This window comes from Marmota flaviventris, chromosome 2 (assembly GCF_047511675.1).
Source record: "Marmota flaviventris isolate mMarFla1 chromosome 2, mMarFla1.hap1, whole genome shotgun sequence".
In the NCBI taxonomy this organism is placed as follows: Eukaryota; Metazoa; Chordata; class Mammalia; order Rodentia; family Sciuridae; genus Marmota; species Marmota flaviventris.
The window spans coordinates 87,076,187-87,092,028 of NC_092499.1; the positions used below are offsets into that span (position 1 = coordinate 87,076,187).

At 39.2% G+C, this 15,842-nt stretch overlaps 1 protein-coding gene across 1 annotated transcript; it reads left to right on the plus strand.

The window, feature by feature from the left end:
* Window positions 1-511: 511 nt before the first annotated feature.
* Tmco5a (transmembrane and coiled-coil domains 5A) lies at window positions 512-14,671 on the plus strand. Its single transcript, XM_027923318.2, has 11 exons — window positions 512-546; window positions 1,536-1,685; window positions 2,084-2,207; window positions 2,597-2,647; window positions 3,380-3,451; window positions 7,250-7,306; window positions 7,712-7,771; window positions 8,227-8,291; window positions 9,255-9,312; window positions 11,145-11,185; window positions 14,473-14,671. Exons 1-11 carry the CDS (start codon window positions 512-514, stop codon window positions 14,669-14,671), a joined length of 912 nt encoding a protein of 303 aa, XP_027779119.1.
* Window positions 14,672-15,842: the final 1,171 nt, after the last annotated feature.

Genomic DNA, 15,842 nt, shown 5'->3' on the forward strand with positions numbered 1-15,842 from the left:
GCCAAATAATTTACTTCAACTTGCTTTCCCAAGCCCTTTTTAATAATCTGTTTAACAATCTTAATATCTGGAAACTCTTGTGAGGCCAGGAAAGAGAGCAGAGATGACTGTTCAGGACAGTGATACATATACATCCATGTCCTTGGGGCCTTAAAGAAAGCAACTGTGTTTAGAGAAAAAAAAAGAGAGACTTAAGAACAATTGATAACCTCTATTTCTTCCTAAATCTTGTATAAGTTTCAAAATGGATGTGTATGCTAAGCCATCGGTGAACGTATCTGCTGGCAGGATGTATATTGGCTTTTCCAGCATTGAGCCTGTATCCATACGGTTTCCTTACTCTGGCAGAAGAAACAGGGCTTTATTGTGGCCAGATTAGGGGTATTGAAGGGAGAAAAAGTTAATTTTAGTTTTCTTACTTGGGGGAACCCCCATTTCACTGTGTTCTATGAATGGATCTGTTTCCCCAATTCATTAGAAATATCTCTACTGAAACTTTAGGTTATCTACAATGGAAGAATGCAAGGAAGAACAGCTAGATTATGAGTAAGTAATCATGAATATGAGGGCTCCATCCGGGGATCAAGACATGAATCAGTTCTGATACTGATACCTTCATTTGTCCTTTACTCTCCCTTTCCATCCTTGTTCCATCCATCCATCTTCACTACACCCTTCCCAAGCACTTCATTCCTTAATTTAGAGAACTATTATAACTTTCCCATCCAAACCAGTTCTCCCAAGATAGGACTTTGTTTTCCAAGATCATGCTTCATTCCTACTCAAAACAGAAGTCCCTGAGCCTTCCTACTCTATTCCCACTTAAATAATTCAAAAACAAACAACAAATCAATTTACATAAAAGAAAAGTTCATTGAAAGCCTCCCATGTGCCAGGGACACTTTCTAGACTATTCCAAAGTTACCATTATCTCATTCAAATTTATTTTTAAAAAGATGTTTATTATTCTGTACTTGGAGCAAATCTGCATTTGCTCAATGGAATGGTTCTCGTGGTAGAATCTCACACATTCTGGTAGGCAAGTGGAAGAGAAGTGGAGGTAGGAGAAGGGGGAAAGACTGAGCCCTAGCATGCTGGTGGAAATCTCATTTGTCTCTGCATAAATCCAGGCCCAAACTGAAGTGATGAACCAGGTGCCTAGATAAAAATACTTAATAAAAGTATATTGCACGAGCAGGCTTTGTGAACAATTTAAGAAAAGGTTGCCAAGGGAAACAATTCTCTCCAGTATAACAGCCTATTTACGGAAGCAAAGCTTCTCATTAAACCAGAGTGGAGGTGCACTATTATCTTGAGCATTTAGGGGTGGAAAGCCTAGAAAAGCTGTCCCTTGAGAATTATTGAAACAAATTGTAAAGCATGATTTAAGAAATATAATTTCTCAAGAGTGAAAAATATGCTCCCAGAAAAAGCGAAATTGATGAACTACATATCTTCTAGATATTCCCTTTGGTCCAATGATTATTGATCTTAAAAATAACGGGCCCTTGTTCATTTGGGGGCTGAGTCTATAGGTCAGAGAAAATGGAAATCTTAAGATTGGCCCAGTCAAAGAGGAATGTTATTAGTTTGAACATGGACCTTGAAAAGGATATGCAGAGAATAGATGAAGCAAATCAAGAACTTCTTCTCCAAATCCAAGAGAAAGAAAGTGAGATTCAAAGGTGAGTATTAGAGTTTCATGCAGGAAGTTTTCCCTCCAAAAAAAGCAAGTGGAGAAGAAGAGATAAAAATAAACTTTCCTGCTTGCTCCAGGGACATGTATCTTGTGAAACAAGCATTTCTCTGTGGCTGGAACACTGAAACATAGCAAGCTTCAATGGATTACTCCAGAGTTGGATGATATTTACCAAAGTTGAGAGAACATTGGGGTGTTTGGCCTGGGAATCAGTCAGATCTTACTCTTTAGTCTTTGGAATTCATTCCAATTCTATGAATCCAGTAAAAAAGGGTTTCCAACTTATATATCATCATTGAAGTTCCCTTACAACCGGTGTCTGTGTTTTATCAGTTCTGAAACTGCCAATCATGGGTCCTGACAGAGCGTGCTTGTGTCATCCAGGCTGGAAAATGAGGTCACCCAAATAAGAGATGCTGTAGAAGATGAGGAATGGGAGAAAGAAAACTGTGCCACCATGGAAAGGGAAAAAGCCTTGCAGGAGGTGGAGGAAGAAACAGCCAGACTTGTAAGTGGGAAGCTAGGAAACACCATTCAATAGATTTTATTCTTCAGCCTGTCCTTCATCGACTGTCAGCTGAGCTGGTTTCCCCTTTTTACATATGATGAATTATCAACTCAAAAAGCATGACAGAATATATTCATGCATGGAAGGGAATGTGTGGGAGGCAGGGTTTCTTTGGTAATGGTGAATATTGGGAAGCCCCACATATCTATATCCCTGGTGAGCTGGTGCATACTTCACCTTTGTTTGATCTCAGGATCTACTTACAGTACGCAAGTAAGATGGAGTTACTGCAGGAAAACATTACTGGGGTGAAATGAACAATAGTCAGCTAAATAATAATAGACAGAGATGTACTGATGCAGACTTATGCCTCTGCTTTCTCACCCCAGGAAAGAAAGAATGAGACTCTGGTCCACAGTATAACGGAACTTCAAAGAAAGGTAGGGTGGATCTCTGTGCTCCCAGTATCCCCACAGCATCCCCATTCACCAAGAAGGCAAGGGAGGGAAAGTGATCATGAAGGAACCCATGTGTCAAAGAGGCCTAAGCTTGGAGTAGAGACCACCTCTGACCCACTTCCCAAGACCAAAGCTCATGACCTAAATGCCATAGATGTTCTCCGCAAGCATGAGGGGAAAGGAGTGAATGAGGTATTTAGTAATCCCATGGGTTCTTCATTTTATCACAAGAAAATGAATTCCAGCAGACATCTTGCCCATGTGACTAACTGGGACCTTTATGGTGAGAGGTTAATTTTACTTCCAATAGAGAGTTTAAAACACATACAACTAACTTAATCCCCAAAGAGGTGCTCTTATTTCTCCACCTATTTCCTCCACCTCAACCCTTCTTCAGATTGCAAGGGGCTTCCTAGACTTACCCTGCTCTCTGACTCAGGTCTGCAGCCCTGAGCAGCCCAACATGAATCAGGGGCTCCAGGAAGTCCTCTTGCTTTGAGTTGTCACTAGCTCTGGTGAACAACATAATGCGGGAAGGAGATAGAGGTAGAGTAAAGGTGTGTCCACAGGTCACCAGGTATTTCACAAGGGACCATCTCCTAGTGGCTTTCATCAAACCAAAGTGACTGATCTACACCCACCAAAGGGTGTATTTGTTTTCTTTTATCAAATGTATGCTTTTATTTGAGATATATTTCTCATTCAAAACTATAGCTTACCAGGAAATCACGAAAGAAAAACAAGCATGAAGAAGGTGACCAGGATGAAACTCCAGAAGACTCAAAGGTAAATGAAAAAGAAATGCTGAATGGGTTTGGGCTACCTGACCAGAAAATATGCTGTCAAGTTGGAAACAGTTGTCAAAATTTTGATAAATTCTTTGTATTTTTTGTTCATATACAGCTTAAGCATGAGCCACTGAGTGCCAATTTCTCCTCTTTTGCCTTAGTAAAGAATCTCTGAAGCCAGAATTTTTTTTTTGTTTTGTTTTGTTTAATTTTTTATTGTTGGCTGTTCAAAACATTACATAGTTCTTGATATATCATATTTCACAATTTGATTCAAGTGGGTTATGAGCTCCCATTTTTACCCCATATACAGATTGCAGAATCACATCAGCTACACATCCATTGATTTACATATTGCCATACTAGTGTCTGTTGTATTCTGCTGCCTTTCCTATCCTCTACTATCCCCCCTCCCCTCCCCTCCCCTCCCCTCTTCTCTCTCTGACCCCTCTACTGACATTCGTTTGTCCCCCTTGTATTATTTTTCCCCTTCCCCTCACTTCCTCTTGTATGTACTTTTGTATAACTCTGAGGGTCTCCTTCCATTTCCATGCATTTTCCCTTCTCTCTCCCTTTCCCTCCCACCTCTCATCCCTGTTTAATGTTAATCTTCTTCTCATGCTCTTCGACCCTACTCTGTTCTTAGTTACTCTCCTTATATCAAAGAAGACATTTTGAAGCCAGAATTTTTGTTCTTTCTTCTATTAGGAAGAAGAGAGCACCCCTCCTTATATACATATATATGTGTCTATACATAGACACACACTCGTACACACCACACTCACACACTCTCTCTCTCTCTCTCTCTCTCTCTCTCTCACACACACACACACACACACACACACACATTACACTTGAGGCAGCTGTAGTCCCTCATTTAAATCCTAGCTCCAGCATTTAATTTGGTGTATGAAGTTGGGCAATTTAATCACTTCCTCCCAATCTCAATTTGAGAATTACATGAGATTATGTATATAATATATTCTTTCCTTTTTGGATAACCGAACTCTTACAAGTCACACAATTTTAAAGCTGTTTAAAAACAAGGCTGAGGTGTGTATATGAATTCATAGGGGCAAAACTAGGATTTGTAAATCGACTGAGTGCTGTTATTGTTTCCAGCCCAAAAAAGGATTTATTCAATTAGTCACTCAAGTATTTAATAACCTCTACTTCCTAATCATACAACAGACAATGCTTAATATTTCTCTAATTGTGTTCCAGAGCTAAGAGCCTGGGACCAACCACAACCCATCTGATCAAAAAACAAGAATTAAAGACTGTTTTTAATTCAGAAAGCAGATAAAATTAAGCAAGCAGATAAAATTCTTTCTTGACCCTTTCTCCAGAATTACATCTCTGTCCTTATCTGATTTCTCTTTACCTTCTAAAGCCCACAATTCAGAGTGTGTACGAAGCCTCTGAAGAAATGTATACACTGAAAATAGAAGCAGAAAATGCAAGTATATAGTATTATTCCCCTACCTCTTTCTGGCCAATTTAGTATTGGTGGTCACAAAAGCAACAAGTCTGAAGTCACCAAGTAGGTTTGCTGGGCTGTGTTCATCCAGGAAACATATCTGGGAAGAAAGAAATCAGAGTCTGAGAATGCATCAGGAAGAAATTGGCGTTTGGACTAGAAAGGGTTGGGAACACTTTTAGGGCTTAATGGGCCACCATTAAGGCTCACTAGAAAGAGGCTATAAGGGAGATGGGAATGACAGCCCCACCAGCACTCCAGATATCCCAGAATCATCTGGATCTGACAAACAGTCCCTCCACACAACCTCTCAGGCTTTCCACCACCCTAAGGATAGAGCTACTTTCAGCCCCTTGACCCCTCTCTGACCTCTCTCAGTTTCTCTAAGCCTTGGACTCCCAGTTGCAGGGCCCAGCTCTTTCCCATCTCACGACCTTTGCACACTGCTGTGCTCTCTCCCTGATTACACCCTGTTACCCCTCCATCTGCAAACGTGTGTCCTCAGGGAGTCCCCCGACCCCCAGGCTCTATTCTCACTATAGCCCCAGAATCATCGGGAATAATGGGATGGACTACATGTCCCTGGAGGGAACCTCAAATAGAATTGTGTGCTTTCTAGGACCTCCTCTAAAGGCTTGGATCCTTGTTGAAAGGAGATCCAACACCTGGCTGATTGTGTTTGCTATATGACCGCCACTGTCAGGAGACAAATTTTCTTCCAAGGTCCTTGATTTTGCTCAGAACAGGTTTTTTCTGGAGGTAATCCCCAGCCAGAACCCAGCCATGTCACGTTAGGTCTTCCTGTACTGACTATGTCATCCAAGCTTAGCTGACAAATGATAAAGTCCCCAGCCTTTGTCACAGCCACCCTCACTATTTTGCTAGCAGCACTCAGCCCAGTCCTAAGGAGTTCTAGTGTTTTATTAGCCCTTTGAAACATCTATTCTGTAAATTCCCAGGTGGTAAATGCATGAAATCTCTAAATGCATGAAATATATAGTAGCAACTCTTTCACTTCTGTTCCTCTGCTGTTGATCAGTTCAGCAGCTTCCTGGGATCCTGCTTCAACCCCTGTAATTCACATCACTGGCTTGAAACTATAGCTTATGAAAATCTGGCTGATGGACCCCAGACATAATTGTTGGAATGGGAGATGGGGATGGATGTCAAATAATGGCATCCAGGTGAAAGTAGAGCTGAAAAGAGAAGGAGGGATGGTACATCTGCTCAACCTCCAATACATATCCTCAATGCACACATCCTCTCAGTTACTGTTACTACTACCCTTCTGTTACAAGCTACCATAACCTGGATGACTGAGGTCACCTCATAACTCATCCCCCAGCTTCTATACTTACCCCTACCTACAAAATCCATTTTCCTTGCACAGAAAAAAAGAACTATTTTTTTAAAAATCACAAATTAGATTGCATCCTTACATTTCAAGCCCTCTCCTGGTTTCCCACTGCAATTGGAATAAAGCACCAAACTTTCTAGAAGATACATCGTCCTATACAACCCATCCCTTCACCTACATACCAGACCCCTGGACTTCATAGATACCAAATTTATGTTACTTCCTGCTCTTGGCTTTTACAATGACCTCCCCGTGTAACATATTTCTTCCAAATCTTCATTTGGCTGATATTTACTATTTAGATTTCAACTCAAAAGAAGGTTTTCCCATGCCCTTCTCACATCATCCTCTCACACCATCACTTCCTCTTGCCACATTGATCTGGTTTTATTTCCTTCATGGCAAAGGCCATTGCCTGGTTAACCTCTCTGTTCTGCCTCCCAGCTAGAAAGTCAGTTCTGTGAGGGAGGAGAGCCATCTTCCCTGCTCCCCACTAGAACCTCAGCACTACCCTCCCCTGCCCACTTCACATTAGCTTGATTAGTGTTTGATACAAAATAGTCTTTAACTGAATATGTAAGAAAGTATAAGAAGGAAGAAGAAAGAGAGAGAGAAAGGAGTAAGTAAAAGCCTTGGATTCTGACTAGCTATATAAAGGTGAAAGAATGAGCAAAGTTTTCAAGACTAATATTATCTCCAAGAGAAATAGCTAAGTAAGAGAAAGAAGCTAAGAATTGAAGTTCAAGAATGAAGATAGCACCAAATAAATACTAGATGTAGAAGAGTATGTTCACCAAGCAGCCGCAAAGAGCATTGGATGTTTAACTCCTCTATCAAACAGACATCTGAAATTATGGTCTTATGCTCTTCAGCAGCCTGTGAGTGCAGCTATAAGATAACATGCTATTCCTATACAGTTTTCACCTTGCTAAGTTAGCCATCTTCTTTCCTTTCTACAGGTTAAGTTACAACAGCTGGAAGCTTCCTGTGCAGACCAAGAAAAGGAGCTGGTCAAGGTAACCATAGGGACTTCAGTGTTCCTTCTCCCCAAGAAGGGAAGCTTGATCCTCAGTCAGATAATCTAATGCATTCCTCAAATGATTGACATAATCAGGTTCTAGACTTAGGACCATCATGGGGCTAGAAGGTAGTAAGAGAAGGAAGGTGGCTACAATCCTCTAGGTTACCTTCACTTTAACATGTTTTGCAAGATACAGTCTATCATCTGCATCTTCTACAAATTAGTATCTCTAACTTCTCCAAGATAACTCCTATTTGGACAGTAAGTTATGGTTTATTTATCCTCAAAAAAGTGAAATTAATTCATATTACAGGAAAAAAGACATCTAGAACATTTTGGTCCATACTCCTGTTCCTACAATATATTGAGTGAAATCTCAGACCCAATTCTGGTTTCCCAGGTAATGGAAGATTATGCATTTGTGGCCCGGCTCTGTGAAGATCAAGCCCTCTGCATAAAGGTACAGCTTCTTGAGAAAGGGAAAGCAGAGGGTTTGTTTAGGCACAAAATGGAATGGAACCAGGCTGTCCTAAGAATGCTATTTAGAAGAATTTTAACTCTTCAAGACAGTACTGAAAGGGACTTTGAGGTCATCAACACCCTACTACTAATGTCACTCTATTGTCCCCCAACTCCTGGTAATCACCATCCTGCTCTCCCCATGTCTGTGTTGTTAGAGTAACAAGGAACACTTCTGCTGTTTCTGATCCCAGTCACCCCTGAGAACCTACCCAGTGGACAGAGACTAACAAGGGAGCAGGAGGAGAGGTGATTGGGGCCTCTGAAGGCAGAGCAAGTAGCACAGGAATACCTACCATCCATGCTATGACTTAAAAATATAAGTGCTGTATGCTTTGAAAAGACACAAAGCATCTTAAGTGTAGTAACTGTGGCTTCCTTTATTTCTCTTTGAAGAAATACCAAGAAACTTTGAGGAAAATAGAAGAAGAACTAGAGACTCGATTCCTTGAGAGAGAAGTGTGAGCTTTGGCAAACAAAGGAACATCCTGGTTTAGTGGTAACTCCATCTCAGCCTGAGTCAGAGCAAACACCCTCAGCCCAGTTCCCATCTGGAATTGAATGAGCCTGATGCCACTTCTTTCCCCTCTGTTAGTGATCTGGTAGAGCTCTGCTAGACCACAGCAGCTTTAAAATTCCAGTCTTGAAAGACTGCAGAAACACATCTCCCACCATGCTTTTATTGCATTATCACATTATTATTTGGGCTTATGTTATGAGCATAAATATGTATTTTAAAAGGTGTTAGTGGCCTGGAACCTTGACAAGTAGGATATTCCCTCAAATATACCAAACCCAACTACATGGGATAGGTGTGAAACTCATCTCTAGACAAACTACAGTTACCAAATTATGAAACTCAGAACTGTACACTGTATTGATCATTACAAGTCAAAAATGATTAAGAAAAGTCTCCCCCCAAAAAAATATTTCCTAAGTTTTCAAGAGTAACAAATGGCATGAAACCAAAACCAAAAATCTCACCTCTATTTCTTGACCCTTTTTTGGAAGTTAAATCTTAACTCAGTCATAAATTATTTCTATTTATCAAATATTTGGGGATCTTTCAATCAAGAGCAGGAGACCAAAACTACCTAAACCCTCTTAATAGGACAAGTACAAACTGGGACCTGGAAGCCAGGTCCTAGGACTTGGAGTTCTTCCCTACTAAAGACACCTTCAAATCTCTCTAGATCCTTGTTGATTAAGGGGCCACTAACAACATGTGACTGCAAGTACCTGAGAGATGTCTAGTGTGACTGAGTCTGAATTTTTATTTAATTAAGGTACACAGTCAAAAGTAGCCAGTGGCTACAATATTGGCAGAGCAGATTTGGAATATAAAGCTGTTTTTCAATACTCACTCTATAGTATGGATATTTGAATACCTTATTCAATCCCTTTCTTGGTTCTTTTCCCTCTAGATCAAAAGTCTTAAGCATGGACTCTGTGAGAAAAGACTGTAACAGTCAAAACAATGAGGTAAGCACCCATTCCCTCTTCAGCTCCTCTTGGTATCACTGCCTTTTAAAGGGGTTTCCAAAAGTAAGCCACCAAACACGTACATTTTCTGAGAATAACCAACCATAACTCTAAAGCATCCCAATGCTAAATACATGAACAATATGCTAAAAAAAAAACTATGCTGTTCTCTCTTACAGTCATGCAAATGATAGAGTCTCCAAAAACTAGACAAAACTTAAGAGAATGGAAGCCAAAAGGAACATTAATAGAAAGGAGGCCAATAAATGCTACATATAATGATAGAGCTCTTTTCCTTTGATCTTAACAGGGTCCCAAGTCTTTTATAGCACAGAGTACTAGGCATTCATCATCATCTAACCAAAAATTTGCCTGTCTATTAAAACACATAAAGTTATTGCTTCTTTATGGTACCACTTGAGTGTGCCATGTTTAACATCATGTTTAACATCATGAAGTCACCAGCTCACGTGGAAAGGCCTGAAGAAGGTAATATTCCCAGATGTAGAACACCAGTCCTTATGGACTGTTTGATGTCTCATAGCAGCAAGCACACAGGGTTAAAAGATAAACTTTCATTGGACTCTTATTTTATAATTTATTGACTTCAAAGCCAAAGTTGGCAATTGCCAATATTTTTGTGTAGTCAAGATAAATGGTAATTTCAGAAAAAATCACTCATCTCTAACTTAAAAGAAAATATCAACCATTGGCCATTGTTCTGAAACCCTCCAGATGCTTGGAAAATGTTAGACCATCTCCATGATGACCATAGTCCCCGCTATTCTGGTCCCCAAGCTTGAACATTCCACTCAGCAAATGAGACTCTTGAAATTAATTGAACCCAACTTCCTAGAACCAAGCTTAGCATGCTCCACCATATATACCCATGTCTCATCAAAGTATTCCTTCTAACTAGCTATCGAGAAAAGTAGAGCTGTCTTCACCAGGCGTATCAGAGCCACACGATGGTTCAGTAACTACAGACATTAGAGCAACTTGATAGAGGGGCTGGCTATCTGAGCAACTACCAAATACCTCATAGTCTCATCAAGCTCTAGGTCTCTACTTGTAGTTCAGAAAGTTTATTTCTAATTCCAATTCTGGGAGCTTCATTTCCACAGCCCTAAAATGTTATCATAATTTCTCTTTTTTTTTTTTTTAAAGAGAGAGAGAATTTTTTTAATATTTATTTCTTAGTTCTCGGAGGACACAACATCTTTGTTTGTATGTGGTGCTGAGGATCGAACCCGGGCCGCACGCATGCCAGGCAAGCGTGCTACCGCTTGAGCCACATCCCCAGCCCAATTTCTCTTCTTTCTGATCTCACAAGTTAATTAAAAGGACAATGAAATAACTGAGAAAATACCTTGGATGAGAGATGCCACAGATATCCAGAATATATCCTCATTTTTAGATTTTATAGCTTTTAAAACATATCTTAGAATATGCTTGTTTGCTTGTTATGGCCTATAATCCTCTCTAGGACCACAGGCTAAGTAGAAAGTAGACTTGTAGAGTTTTGAGAACCAACGAGGTGGAGTCCAATGGCCCAGTTTCCAGACCTGGCCCAGCTACTTGCTAATTATATGATCTTTTACTTTACCTTTGTGTGCCTCCATTTATTTATGGCAGTATCTAAAATGATAATGAAAATAATAATACATAAAAGACTTTTCATCTTTGAAGATTACATGTCCTTATACATATGACAAGAATTCATAAAATGTTTTCTAAATTAAGTTTTAATTGATGGCTCACTGAATTTCATTTGAAAGTGATAACTTCCAAAATTTGCTTAGTTATCAATGTCCTTTCTTCTTTTTTTCCAGTACAATTCTATCCGAAAAAGAGCAGCTTTGTTCAGTAAAAGGTAAGCAAAATATCTTCAAGTAAGAGATTTTCCTGGAAAACTAGGAGCTCCAGTAGCCACCCTGGCAGAGAGCAAACCTGGACAAGGAGACCCTTGTAAACAGAGAGAGTCAAGTTAGCAAATCAGAATCATTGCCTACATTTCTCAGTTCTAATATTGAGTCCCTTATCCAAAAGCAATGAACAATCTCAACTTCCCAAATTAGAAACCAACAGCCTACTAGTAACAAGGAATAAGAACCTGTTCCCCTGAAGGAGAGACAGCCAATCTCAGATTTACTCCCTCCAACAATTTGAGTTAGCTTGAGGCATGTGGTTTCCCAGTGGCATCAGTAGATTAGAAATGGGGAGAGAAAATAACTGTGAAAAGAGCACCGAATAGTACCCAGCACATAATCATCGCTCAAAAAATACTTGTTAAACAGAATAAGAACAAGATTAAAACACCTGAGTGGATATCGGTCCTGAGGGAATCACTATAATAGCAAAGTAAAATTGGTATTCAAGAAGCCCCTACATTTTTGAGAAAAGGTTAAATCATGTTCAATATTTGCTATAAAGAAGACATACAGAAACATATTCAAAGAGGTATGAAATATGATTTAGAGTTCCATCAAAATGGTTAACATAAAATTATTGGTGCTTAAAGGTCAGCTCCAATTGTCTGGAAATTTGCTTAAGGCAGATACCCCTTCATATCAGATAAGTAAAATACTACATATTCCAATATGCCTACATACAACATTTTGAAACAGCCAGCAGGTTTCTGCACACTCCCCCTCCCAGAACTCCTGGGCTGTCCTCATATTTATACTGTAACACCAGAGCCCAGCATGGAATCTCCTAGGATAAGGCTTGTCTGCCTTTAAGAGAGTTGGCGTCCTAAAGGGAACCCAACCAAAGATATCCTGGAAGTGTAATTCATCACATCAAACTACAAACATCTCTTATTTTGTTCTGCCCCTACATCTTGTAGGGAATTTATATATTGTGTAGTAACTCAAGAGACGAAGCTAGGTTATTCCTAGGACTTTCCCTGAGAATGTAATCCCAGAACCTCCTCCTAGGCATTGAATTCAGTTTCAGCAAGCATGGTTTGGACTTCCGATTTTAATTCTGAACAAAATGCTGTATTAGTATGAATTTGGGCCCATCACCAAGATCAACCACAAAAAGACAGAAAGTTGGTGGGAATAGGTTGTTTTGACAGGTGAGTGGAGGTGGGTAGTAAATTTGTCTGGGGTAGAAGGCAGCTTAACATAACTGGGTAAAGATAATATAGGAAAAGAAATGGTAGAGATTTGCTCATGTGAATTTTTTTTTAAAACTGCAAGGGTTAAGTAATTCATCAGTTAAAAAGGAAATCAAGACTCCATACAGAAGTTTATAGAAATTTATTAATAAATTTTAATTATAAAGTTTATTTATAAAATTTAATTTATAAAATTCATTAAGAATTTTTAATTGCAAACTGAATGAAATAAGAAATAAGAATTATCATGGATAGAAAACCTTACATCATAAAAACATCAATTGTCTCCAAATGATTCACAGATTCAATTCAATTCCAATCAAATTCCCCAAAAGGTTTTTCAGAGAATTAAATAAAATGATCCCAAATATACTATATATGGAAGAGTAAAGGATCAAGAATAACCTGGATAATTTTAAAGACCATGGGCTGGAGAACGTTCCCTATTAGTACTTACTACGAAACTGTAGTAATTACAAGAGTGTGATGTTGGCACAGGAATTGGAAAATTGACCGGTAGAATAGAATAAGGTCTCAGAAACAGTGCACACAGAGCACTTTGTCATGTGACCATGAGTATGTCAGTAAGAACAGCAGGAGGGAGGAAGTGTCATCCATGTGAGGAAAAATCTAGATGGATCACTATATACAACATATACAAAAAGCAAGTCCAGATGTGTTAAGACTTAAATGTCAAAACAAACAAAAAATCTTTAGAACTCTATTATGTATCTCTTGCTGTACAATGAATTATCCCCAAAACTTAGTGGTTTCAAATAACAAACATTTATCATTGCATGGTTTCTGTGGGCTAGGGATCTGTGATCTGCTTAGCTAAGTGGGTCTAGCTCAGGGTATGCCATAAGGTTACAGTTAAGATGTTGATCAAAGTTGCAGACATTTGAAGGCTTGGCTGGGGCTGGAGGTTCTACCTCCAAGGTAATTTAATCATATATCTGGTGAGTTTTTCAGAGTAGTTGGCAGGAGGCCTCTCTTCCTCCCCCCACATGGACCTCTCCAGGGGGGCTGCTTGAGGATCCTCACAGCTGGCTTCCTCTGAAGAGTAAGGAGGAAGCTGTGCTGTGTAGGCCAGAAAGCCACACATTCATTCTCTCTGTATTCTGGTGTTTTTTTGTTTGTTTGTTTGTTTTTTTGTTGTTGTTTTTGGAATTAGGTCATTAAATCCTGTCCACACTCCAACGGAGAGGTATCTCTTGAAGGGAAGGGCAATAAAGAAGGTGTAGAAAGAGTTTAAAATATATATTTTTTTTAAACTACCCAGACTTTTAATAGAAAATGTAAATATCTTTCCAGCCTTGGGGTAGAAAATTATTTTGTAAACAGGACAGAGAAAGCATTGATTCTAGTTAAAGATTGACAAACCCTATTAAAGGAAAAACTTTGGTTCTTTAATACTTTGGAGCAAGTTATAGTTATAAAGTTGGGGTAACATAAAGCATTACACACAATGAAAATGGATTGATGGAGAACATATAAAGAACTCCTACAAATCAATAAGAAAAGCCCCAACTATCTAGTAGATAAATGAGCTGAGGAAACACACAAGATCTATAAACCTATGAAGAGATGTCCAGCATCATCGCTCATCATCAAGGAAATACAAACTGAGACCAAATAAGATATTGCTTTACACCCATGTGATGGGCAAAATTTTTAAAATCTGATAATAGTAAGTGTTGAAGAGCATGCAGCTCCCAGAAATACATAAATACTTACCTTGCTGATGGAGCATAATTTGATGCAACTATTTTGGAAAACAAGAAAAACAATAATATAAATAAGGGACCAAGATTATTTTAGATAGTGATAAAATGCTACCAAGAAAATAAAACACAGTGAATAACAACCACCACCAGTGGGCAGGTGTCTAGGCAGGGTTGCCAGAAAAGAACTGACAATTGATGAGAGACATGGGGATATCAAGAAGCAGCCAGACAAGCACTCAGGTAGGACTTCTAATCTGTTCCAAGTCTTCTAGCCCCCTGGTTAACAGTTCCTTGGCTTTCTCTTTTCAGGGTTTTTCGTTATCTCTTTTTCACCACCCTGTTTTTCATCAGACTGCTGGGATACGTGCTCTTTCATTTAAGTTTTATAAATCCAGATCTTCTTGTCAACCTACTGCCCAAACTACTGAACAGGGGTGTCTTGTGGAAGTTGAGATGCTTCCTCTTTCCATCTCTCACACTTGAGACAGAGGACATGTTACCTCACTGATCCCAAGAGGCATGCTTGGACAATGGAGGGCAAGTGGAATGCACCTACAGAAGGGAGGTGGCGGAATGTGTGCAGGGAAGAAGTTTTCCTCAGGTTTTTCCTTTGAGGTTTGCCTATCCAACCAACTTCCTTCTCTCTCAGTATCATTTTCCTAAGATTAACCTTGCCCAGTAAAATGCTCTCTGAACAGATTTCTGTGGCTATATGGATGAGCTGAATAGTTCTTGATAGTAAACAAACCTGGCCATCTTTTGGAATTCTGCAGATGCTAAAGCAAAGTTAGAGTTGATCAGTTAATTCCAGTAAATCTCAAAAATCTGGAGATTAAATCCCTGAAGCACAGAAGATTGCTCACTGCTTATACTGGAACTCTCAGATTATAAGGGATTTTAGCTTAAGCCAGTTTATACATATATATATATATATATATAAAACAACAAAAACAAAAATTTATCCAGCAAGGCTGGATACAGAAGCCTCAAAACAATGTCACCAGGGCTTCATCTTGTTCTCTCTGGATGGGAAGCCTCCTTTTAGTGACAAGAATAGCCTAAATTGCATACTACCTGATTAGAATCTTAGCAGAATAAAATAGTCTTTTTCCAGTAGCTCCAGCAGTAAAGTCCAGAAAGAACACATACTGGCCTATCTGGAGTCAATTGTCTATCCCTGTTCCACAATAAATTTGGCCAAGAGGATGGGAGTTCTGATTGATTAAGGATGAATCAGTGTCCAACTCCTTGTTAAGGGAAAGGGAGAGGTAAAGGGGGAGGAAAGAGATAAGGATTAGCCCCACCTGAATTATATGAAATGTGTTTCCCACAGTGAAAGAGGCTCTGTTCCCAGAGAAAGGGAAAGGAATGCTGAAGTCATTAAAGTCTAGTGATTAAATGAACTCTTAAAGCTGTAGCTCACTTTATATGTCTTTCTACCAGCAAAAGTTACAACTTCTCAAGGTCATAGAATAAGCTACTGAAAAACTACTGCAAAGAGCTCAGTATAAAGATGATGTAATTAATCAGGTCTCTAGAGCTATAGTAAACAAGGATTCTAAAAATAAATAGTATATGACTATCAAACTGATTCACAAACTCAAGGTAACATATTTGTCCATATTTTCTATTTTTCCGATAAAAATCACTGAAGTACCCATGTCTTATTAAGAGGACGT